Source organism: Antedon mediterranea, chromosome 2 (genome assembly GCF_964355755.1).
Source record: "Antedon mediterranea chromosome 2, ecAntMedi1.1, whole genome shotgun sequence".
NCBI lineage: Eukaryota > Metazoa > Echinodermata > Crinoidea > Comatulida > Antedonidae > Antedon > Antedon mediterranea.
Genome location: NC_092671.1, coordinates 10,181,541 through 10,192,879, shown reverse-complemented (window position 1 = coordinate 10,192,879; position 11,339 = coordinate 10,181,541). Strand labels below are relative to the sequence as shown.

The 11,339-nt window shown below is 34.1% G+C and overlaps 1 protein-coding gene across 1 annotated transcript; it reads left to right on the top strand.

Moving 5' to 3' along the window:
- The first annotated feature begins 3,081 nt into the window (after nt 1–3,081).
- LOC140040354 (D-ribitol-5-phosphate cytidylyltransferase-like) lies at nt 3,082–9,969 on the top strand. The gene is made up of 8 exons (XM_072086223.1): nt 3,082–3,291; nt 4,050–4,329; nt 4,615–4,764; nt 5,222–5,326; nt 6,690–6,735; nt 7,267–7,352; nt 7,569–7,634; nt 8,751–9,969. The coding sequence occupies exons 1-8, from the start codon at nt 3,101–3,103 to the stop codon at nt 9,051–9,053; spliced, it is 1,227 nt and encodes a 408-aa protein (XP_071942324.1). The 5' UTR covers nt 3,082–3,100; the 3' UTR covers nt 9,054–9,969.
- The last annotated feature ends 1,370 nt before the right edge of the window (nt 9,970–11,339 follow it).

The following is an 11,339-nucleotide window of genomic DNA, read 5'->3' as shown; positions in this document are numbered from 1 at the left end:
CCCCCTCTAAAATCTCCTATCCCCCTCTAAAATCTCCTATCCCCCTCTCCTATTCCCTTACGATCTCCACCAGTGTTCAAAACACAAATAACAGCTACAGGTCATAAATCAGCATTGAGTTATCATCTTTATATTAGCATAGTGAATAACATCCTGAAGCAGTTGTGTAACATGATTCGTATGTTGCTTTATAATAGGCCTGTCCATGTGTTGGCCTATTTGATTACCTGCAGGTTGTACTTTGAAGCAATAACCAACCGACACTTAACATCTGCACAAAATTGAAATTAAATATTAGTTTATACAACTAGTTTACTTGTTATGTTTTGCAAGCTGCAAAGTGTGAATTCCATATGGTATTACAGCATAACTGAAGCTTATGGATAAACTATGTCAGTGAATTCTATTCGATACGGTTCAACTTTACCGTCCTTAAAGTTGTATTTACTGTATTAGATTATGTAGACGGTATCTCATCACGGTCTATATACGTCTGCTGGCACTCAGTATTTTACTAAACGATCTTATTTGTCCACAATAATTCAGTAGACGTAGTAGGGCATCACTCTCATGAGACACGCTTATGTTTCCACCTTCTCGTGAACGAATGAAGAGTAACATATTATATGTTTCAACACTATAACAGGCAACCCTTATTCAGAGGACACGCGTTTAAGTAAACTTTTTGAGTCCCGAAATTTCTTAATAAAGAGTTCTTTTGTACTGTATAGTAGAGTACGTTCCCATCCGTACCTGCAAAGACACAAGGCAACACTGACAACTATTGAACAATTATGACAATCATGTGCCATGTGATGTGTTGCACAAATCACAAGGTATAAACTTGACTTCCTAATATTTGGTTTACATACGGACTATATCGAACTTACAGTCTCAGAACTATTCATGTGTCGTTCCAATTCAAGCGAATTGAACGCCTGTAGGGCAATATTTAGAACCATTATACTGTTACGTTATTGATATGTGACTATCCTATGATGATTGAATTGTGTAATGTCATTGTATGATGTAATAATTATTATACCATTATGTCTCAGAAGGGTGTATTACTTTTCATTTCATGTCAAAACGTATGAAACATTGAGTATAGTTACCGTATCAATCCAGAAGTGAATTCTTTGGGACTGGGGTTGTATGAATTAGGTACTGAATACCGTATAATTTAAAAACATGTTATGCGATTAACAAAGAAGGTCGAACACGTCTCATCGTTTAATCAAATTTATGTTTATCCTACGAAATAATTAACGTCACATTAAAAGTCATGTTATTGTCGCAAGAAGTTATTTAACCGAAAATGAGTCAGCATCAATATTGAAAGTGTATTTATCTCGTACTCACGTACATTGAAATTGGACGTATTGGAGTCCTAGACTTGAACGTACTCACGTACATTGAAATTGGACGTTGGAGTCCTAGGCTTAAACTTACTCATGTACATTGAAATTGGACATATTGGACTAGACTTGGACAGACCAAGTCTGTAGTTATTTCGAGGTTTTTCGAGGTTTACGTATGAAACGCCATTTGTGCCCAAATATTTATCTTTTTACCAATATTAGGTCAAAAATCCGGCTGGAACCCAGACTAGTATTCGACGTTCAATAATTATTGTGTCTAGCTGCGATTAATGCCAATCTCGGATCCGGAAAAGGGCGCTGTGTATAAATTAAATAGATTTGATGTAAACGCTTCCATAATAATACCAAACCCTCGATTTTGTTTTAAAATTCGGGCCGGATTTCGGGTTTAAATAAACGTAGAAACGGAGAACACGCCCATGCACCATTCGCGTTTAACGCGTCGAATATATTTGGTCTAAAGCTCTGCCTAAACTATCAAACTAGTTTGTGATGTGCTCAAGTATTATGGTAGTGATATGCTTAAATATGGTAGTGATATCACATGTCCTTATATGAGCACATCACATTTTGTTGTAACATAAAGTTTGATAGTGTGGACAGAGCTTTGAGTAAGAACGCAACTCGCCGTCGGGCATTGGATACCGGTGGTGTTCAGTTAGAACAAAATTAATTATAATCTTATAAACTAATATGAAAGCCTATTATTAATGTATATAACGCTGGTAAACATGCTTAAATTATTATGTTTGATAATAAACATACTATTATTCAATTATTTCGAGGATGTGCTTGATTAGCGCATCTTCATGTGTTTTGTAAGGTTAATTCTTCACCACAGAATTAGGGTCACTGATTTAGAATTGAAAAAAAGTGACAAGATCACGTGTGTTATTTCCTATCACACACTTTGCTGTGGTTAAAACCAATGACACTGACAGGTCAACTTTTAAACTTTTCTGTTTATCGGTAATTCGTGTTTAATTTGATAGGCCTAAAATATTTAAGGTCTACTGTTTATCATTAATTGATGGTTAACCACATACACACATATTTTTCTAATTTTTGCGTTAAAAACACGTAAAGGGAATTTAAAATGGGAAACTGTCACAAACGACAAAATGTTATGGTAAGTTTGATTGGATGGTCTTTTGTAACAACAGTTACATATCGGATATTAAACATAAGTAAGTTGTTAATTTTGTTGTAATGTTAATTTGCTGAACGGATGAGATGCATAATCCACCTAAAATAATGTTGACATGTTTTGGCATATCTACCAGGAAAACATGAGGCGTTAAGTTTCGTATGAAACAAATAAAAAGTTTTAACAATATTCGTTAATTAATTCTAAATCGGATGTACTTTAGTTGATTATCACATCATATTAATGTAATGAACGCCCACGTTTTGCTCGGTCAAGTCGTTATTCTTTTAAAAAGCGGCTTCGAAGTTAAGTCTACCCTCGCCTGCTGTGTGCGGCCGTTCAGTCTCACATCCAGGAGTTTCAATATATGAAACTGCTCGTTGTTTCTAAATACATGCGGTCCGCCGCAAAATGAAATTAATACGCTTGATATCTCCAAGCTTGCTGAGACTAACGTCAACCACAAAAGTCACTATTTCTCTGCTTAAAATTGTTACATAACTGTAATATAAATATTGTACAAAGTTTAGATACTGTAGAGGGCGCACTAGCTGAAATTTGATATCCACACATGTCACGTTTGTTGTTTGTTGACATTCATTCATTCATGCCCAGCCTCGAAGAAAAGAAGATGGAGTTGCCTACTTACGTTATTCTTCCAGCCGCTGGAAGCGGAGAGAGGATGGGAATTAAACAACCAAAGCAATTTTGTAATATATTAGGTCTTCCTCTTATTGTTTATACGATTGAATGTTTTGAAAGGTTAGTGAAAGTGTTTTAAAATCGTATACTAAGCTAGGCCTAACTACTATGTGAGGTCAAATGTTACCAGACAGAACACTCCTCAAACTGTAGGTGTTACAAGGAAGGTCAGTATTTCTTCCTCTCCACTGTAGGCCTACTACTGTATAACTAGGCTAGTGTACAGAAGAAAAAACGTTTGGATGTCAATTGCTTGGATGATGAACTATTATCTTAGTACACACACATCTTTTTCAAATTAAACTAATTAATTGTTATTGTGAATCTGATCTGGTTTGATTTATTTATATTTATTTAATTTAAAACTTTGATTAAAGAAAATCAATAATGTTATTAGACCATTTACCTCCATGGTTAGACTGTACAGTCTGCAGTATTGTAGTTTATACCTTGACCTTGTGTGGGGGTGTTCAAATCAAACTTATTCTATTATTTATCTCTTTGTTTGCTAATCTTTACTGTCTGATATTTTATTATACCATCATTTTTTAGAGGACACATTGCTGAATGATGTGTGGGCTATAAATCAAAGACAGTAATATACTTTAATATATCTGTGTGAACATGATCAAATCAAGCGTTGGGTTATATTCAGTCATAATTATACAGTTCATTTTTTACATAATCATATATTATAAATATAGATTGTCATCATGTAATGCAATTACCAATTTTCTGAGTTTTAGATAATAATTCAGTATTAATCTTTAGATATGACTAATCTGTACAGTTTCAATTGAATTTATTTATATTTTCAGGTTGCCATGGATAACGAAAATCTTTATTGTAATTTCACTTGATCGAATAAATTACATGCAAAGAATTTTACTTGAGAATGATTTCCAGAAGGTAGAATTGGTAGAGGGCGCTTCCACGAGACATAGGTCAATTAGAAATGGCATTAACGCTATAAGCAGTGACGAGGATGACGAGCAGGCATACCTGGAAAAAAGTGTCGTGATCGTGCATGATGCAGTTAGACCGTTTGTTGATGAAAATATTTTGAAGAAGATTGCATTAGCTGCATCAGAATTTGGGGTTAGACATATTTTTACCAAGTTCTTCAAGCCATTGGTCCCATGCACCTTTGGTAAAGAATTTTGTGCACTACAGTAAAACACCGTCAGGACTCGATATTTCACTAGTCCGGCGTACACTGGCTAGTTAAAACCGCTCCGGGTAGTCAAGCCTGGGTATCTAGCTACGTGTGCAAACAATTAGGCCTCACACCCCTATTCATAGGACAGTGACAATTTACTGTATTTACATTTATATTCTTTATCTCTAAAAGTTATGATAACAATTCAGTTATTTTTTCTCTAGGCTGCTGGTTGCATCCGTCCTTTAGTATCGACAACAGTTGCAGCTGATGAAGAAGGCTTTCTAGATCACACTCTAGTAAGATCTAAGTACAGAGCCAGTCAAACACCACAAGCGTTTTCTTACCCCATAATTAAAACAGCTTATGAAAAGGTAAGCAGAATAATCAATCATTAAAATAAGAAGCACTTTCCATATGCTGTTTGAAATACCATATGATGGAGTAGAGTAACCAGGCCTATAGGCATTTGAGTCTATTGTGGTGTAAAGCTCTTGAGAAACTACACAATGCATAACCTATTGCACTGTTACATGTACTGTACTTAATAACATGATTCTGTCTATAAGTAAGAACATTCTGTGCAAATATTCCCATCGTCTCAAAGGACTCAACCAATTAGTTGGGTCACAAAAAAGATTATTTACTGGTCCATAACTGGAAGTTTCTTTCTGTCACTTTAGATGGGATTGGCCATAGTTATAAACCATATGTTTACCTTGTTCATTTTGCACAGAAAGTTGTCCCCTTAAAGGAGGTTACCACCCACAAAAAGAGAGCTTCTATGATAGTGTGTTTATTTAATTCCATTAATTTGTTTTAATCTTTTAGATTTCAGAACATAACTTAGATTTTGGAACAGAGTGCTTACATGTTGCTCAAGAATATTGCCAAGTGAAAGCTAAGCTTATTGAAGCGCCAGAGGATGTGTGGAAGGTACAGCAAATATGTCATAATTATTATTCTAAGAACATTTATTTATTTATCATCATCAATTTATTAAATTTCAAGTAAATTTTTTCAAAAATACCCCCAAAATGAAGACAAATATCATAAAATAAGTATTTTTAAGAAGTATAAAAATTAATCAATAAATATTAATCATTACTATCATAATTAAATAAATCATCATTAAGAACATTTCAACCTCACAAGGTTTAGATTGGAGGCTTATTCATCTTAGGGTATGTTCACACTCACGGAGTTACTTTATTTTTTATTATTTATTTATTTAGTAAACTTTATCACTGCATACAGAGACAGCGAAAAGAAGGGGATGAACAGGTGACAAGCACCTCTATCCACATCCCCCCTTAACATATACATGACAGGTGACAAGCACCTCTATCCACATCCCCCCTTAACATATACATAATAACAGTAACAAAAATACATACAAACAAACATACCAACTGAACTATTGATGCCTGCAACGGGAACATCGGCAACGTGATATCCACGTGCATGTATTATTTGGGTCAAAATTGTTTTTAAATTACGGTGGAGTTATGTAAGCGGCGTACATATTTTTGTGTCTGAACCATGCCGCGGATTAGCGTTAGGAAGCTGTTACTCTGCGCCAGTGGCGTTAATAACTCTAGCGGGAGAGGGTAGATTTCATAACGCTAATCCAGTGATGCATCAGTGATTTTAACCTTAACCAATGAAAATACACGACCACGATTAGCAGACAGCAACTACATACCCGTACCCTATGATACGACAGCGAAATAGCTATGTCAAATGTATTTTCAGGTTCAGATTTTAAAGAACAGTAAAGTTGACGTCAGTAATATGTTAGTTTCATAAATTAAATCAATTAATCAGATAATTGTCCATGTAACAATTACGTTTTAAATTATTTTGAATTAAAATGAAATTCTACAAGTAAGAAGAAATCAGTATATTTGAAGGTAAACATTATATAAATAAAAATGAAAAAAACAATGTAAACGATGTAAACTTTCATGCATTGTCATGAATGTATACATATAGTTCTATCTGCTTTGACCTGATCAGAGTGTTTTAAACGCAAGGCATTGGAATGTTGATCGTTGTGTCTGAACACCTTGGCTTTTAACGCCACGGATTACCGTACGCCTTGCGTAGATAACTCCACCGTAACTCCTTGAGTCTGAACATACCCTTAAATGTTTGTGTACAGTACTATACATACACAGTACCTGAGTGGCATCTGATAAGTTTTATCATGAACCTATAAATTAGACCGTGGTTTTACTGCTTCTGATAACATTTTGTTTATGTTTACTAATGAAGTGGTTGTAATATTCTAAATTAGATAACATATAGGAGAGATTTGTATGCCGCTGAAGCCATTATTAAAGGTAATTTATCAAAATGTTTATCGTTATCCAGAATTGTATATACACAGTGTTTGATAAATATGATGATTAAATTTTACAATGTCATAAATTGTTTAAACATTTCTGTATAACACGTCTATGTACAGAAGACAGATGTAAGTGTACATTCTAAGACTGTAAAGTTTTATTGTAGCTCATTGTAAGATAAAAACCTAACAACTGACAAGAAACTCCCCAATGTGTACCTCAATCAATATTATTATATTTCGAAATGTTATGGTGCTTTATTTTTTAATTTGATTTAAGTTACTAACTAAACCAAGATTGAATACATCTTGTTGTGTCCCTTAAAATATTACACTGCTTTCATATACTGTGTACAGAGTATTCAGGTTCAGAAACTGTAAATACAGCATGACCCCTCATTTGAGACACCACTACTCCTTGTGTGGGTTATACTGAGCTTAGTAATATACAGTATATGTATTATAAAAATTGATAAATATATATTGCTTTAAAATTTTCATAAAACTTTTTTGTATTCTTCTTCAGAAAAACGTGTTTCTCCTTGTCTGGTTGGATTTGATGATAATCGTTTAGTCAAAAGTATTCAGTCAAAGTTATCTGAAAAATCACTGGTAAAGTTAACTTTCTTTTTTTCTGTACAGTTATTTTTTATTTTGTGGTAAATTTTAATTGTAAAGCTCTGTCTACACTATCAAACTTTGTGACAAAAAAATGTGATGTGCCCATAATATGGACATGACGATGTCATATCACTACCATATTTAAGCATATCACTACCATATTTGGGCACATCACAGAGCTTAACATTTGTTGTGATTGTCTTCCAGTGTTGTACAAGTGTTCATTGGATGACCAGCACACCTAAACATATCAACTCAATCGCTATCATGATTGTAAGTATTATTTATTCATGTAGGATATTTATTGGTTGGTATTTTATTTTCGTCCTTGGATAAGCATCTGCCCACAACAATACATTTAATTCAGGTTCTTTATGATTAACCATCTGTGACATTATGCAATACATTACTAAAGCTTAGAATTCATCCAAATACACTAGAGTACTGTACAGTATATAGTAGAACTCCTCTTCACTATAAATGAAATGACCAACCCGTATTCAGGGAACACCCTATTATTTAAGGTGACCCTTTGTGTGAAACATTTTAACACTACAACACTCACAGAGTGAGTGTGGCCGAGCGGTTAAGACAGTGGAACCGTAATCATAGCCATAACATCGGCAAGTGTTCTCCATGGTTGTGGTGGTAGAACAAGTCTTCTCGGATAAGGACTATAAACCGTAGGTCCAGTGTACATCTGGTTCATGTGCATTTTAAAGAACCTAGTACATCTTTCGAGACGAGTAGGGGGTTACCCCGGTGTACTAGTTCATACACACACACTGTCGTGGACAGACGTAGTGGCGCCGTAGTTGACTGCCGATGACACGATGTGACCCTTAGGGGGGAAGAATGTTGTTGAAAAGATGTAACATCTAAGTCCACATTGCCTTTGATCACTTGTTGCTGGAATTGGCGCTTTACAAATTCGTATATATATATATTATATATATTATTATTATATATTACAACCCCTATTCAGAGGATACCCATATTAAGTGGTCTTGGCAGTGTTCTACTATTTAAGCATTATCTGAAAAGAATCTCATATATAACAGAAATCCAACCCAAGATACGCATTTGTAATCATCTTCCCAGTTCCCAGATGTTAATTTGATATCTTGAAATTAGCTACTTGATAAATATTAATTATTAAATACACAATATTCTGCAACAATAGTGTTTGCAATTGAGTTTATAGTTGGAAGAGGTTACTGTTCTCTAATGCTACTGTATTTTTAAAATATAATACATTTTAAAAAGCTATAGATGCATTGAGCGCCACACCATGTGACTCATAATCGTTCAATCAAATGACAGAAATTTATTATATATGTGTTTTAGATAGTGTTTATTGCTCATACCTATATTCTATTTTGTATTTAGGAAGGAGAGGAAAGTTTGCAAGACCAAGGTAATGAAACATTAAACTGGTTAATAACACACGCCATTGGAGGTGGGTGTCTCATAATGATATTATTAACAACGTCTCAACCAAATGTGGAGAAACTTCATCAAATTGCGCACACGTTAAGTGAAAGATCAAAACAAAACTGTGTCAATGTTAGCATCCTGGTCCTTGAGGAGAAAACGTATTACATGGGTGCGGTTGAACGCATTGGATCTTTGGTGACCACGTTGATGTTTGACCGACTTCCTGCGTTTAGCGGTCAAGTTTTTATGGTTTGATGTTTTTATTCAGGTTCTCTAATTTATTTATTTTTACTAAACTTACCTTTTTTTGGTATAGTGTATAAATGACCGTCCAGTGGGCTGATGTGTATGTTAAAGCAATAATTGAATCCATTTGACTTGCCAGTTTAAAAAATACCTCTTGACATTCATAGCATATTCATCCAGTTTGACAAAAATTATGTGTTGCCATCAAACATGTTTATGTGCGCATAAATTGATTGAAATAATATAGATTGCTCTTTTCCAGTCACTACACTCCCAAAGTACTCAATTACTATTTTACCCACCTTCGAATTTAACGATGGGGTAGGAATATTTTTTTGCAAGATTGTACTTGGAATCTATTTCTAGTCTGCGACCTTTGACACACCCACCAATACATGACATGACCACAGTAGATTTCACAAATCTTCAATTACAAGTCAATAGTAATTGCATTGGTGCCAATATATTTATTTTTGTTTGGTAAGAATATTTTGCTAATCATAGTACAGTAGAAATGATTAAAGTATTGGCCATCAAGTAGAAATTTTATATTTTTAACATTTTTGTTTTAAATTTTGTAAAAGCTATTTAAAATTAGTTTTTAATATGTACAATATATCAATTTAACAATAGATTTTTTTATGCGTTAAAATTAAGAATATAAAGTCCACCTAACAAATAAGAATTACAAAAATATTTTTTACTACTGTGTAGTTGCATTCAAAACTAAAATTATTTGGACTTGGTGCTCTGTAAAATCTCTTATTAGTAAAATAAGCATTCATAGTTATTAGTATATTTAATATATAATTACCTACGGTGGATAAATATGACACTAGTAGAAATTGAATACAGTACGTATCACATTGCTAATTATGGTATACAGTATGCAAAATTGTTAACAAAAACTGTGTATAAAGTTTATGTACTCAATAATAAATAAATAATAAAGTTGGTTTATTTAATGAGTTGACTACTTAGATGATTATACTGTGGATATACTCCTGTGCGTGATTTGATGGAGATGATGGCAGTAGAACAACTTATCCTTGCATAAGGAGGTAAAAAATAGTACTGTATGTTTATTTACTTACATTATTTAGTGTGCATGTAATACATGTGGATGTAATTGTGCTGAGTAGAGTTCTTTCTTTTTTTTAACTATTAAGTGGACAATTTCTTGGGTCTTGGCAGTGTTCTACTATTTAAGCATTATCTGAAAAGAATCTCATATACAGTATAACAGAAATCCAACCGAAGATACGCATTTTTAATCATCTCCCCAGTTCCCAGATGTTAATTTGATATCTTAAAATTAGCTACTTGATAAATATTAATTATTAAATATGCAATATTCTTCCATCCAGCCTAAAGCTTATTTTGATATCTTTCACCCAGCCTGAAGCTTATTTTAATATCTTCCGCCCAGCTCAAAGCTTATTTTAATGTCTTCCACCCAGACTAAAGCTTATTTTAATGTCTTCCACCCAGCCTAAAGCTTATTTTAATGTCTTCCACCACCCAGCCTAAAGCTTATTTTAATGTCTTCCACCCAGCCCAAAGCTTATTTTAAAGTCTTCCATCCAGCCAAAAGCTTATTTTAATGTCTTCCATCCAGCCCAAAACTTATTTTAATGTCTTTCACCCAGACTAAAGCTTATTTTAAGGTCTTCCACCCAGCCTGAAGCTTATTTTAATGTCTTCCACCCAGACCAAAGCTTATTTTAATGTCTTCCACCCAGACTAAAGCTTCTTTTTAATGTCTTCCACCCAGACCAACGCTTTTTTTTTTAGGTCTTCCACCCAGACCAAAGCTTATTTTAAAGTCTTCCACCCAGACCAAAGCTTATTTTAAAGTCTTCCACCCAGACCAAAGCTTATTTTATTATCTAAAGCTTATTTTAAAGTCTTTTACCCAGCCTAAAGCTTGTTTTAAGGTCTTCCACCCAGCCTAAAGCTTGTTTTAAGGTCTTCCACTCAGCCTGAAGTTTATTTTAATGTCTTCCACCACCCAGCCTAAAGCTTATTTTAATGTCTTCCACCCAGCCCAAAGTTTATTTTAAAGTCTTCCATCCAGCCAAAAGCTTATTTTAATGTCTTCCATCCAGCCCAAAGCTTATTTTAATGTCTTTCACCCAGACTAAAGCTTATTTTAAGGTCTTCCACCCAGCCTGAAGCTTATTTTGATGTCTTCCACCCGGACCAAAGCTTATTTTAATGTCTTCCACCCAGACTAAAGCTTCTTTTTAAGGTTTTCCACCCAGACAAAAGCTTATTTTAATGTCTTCCACCCAG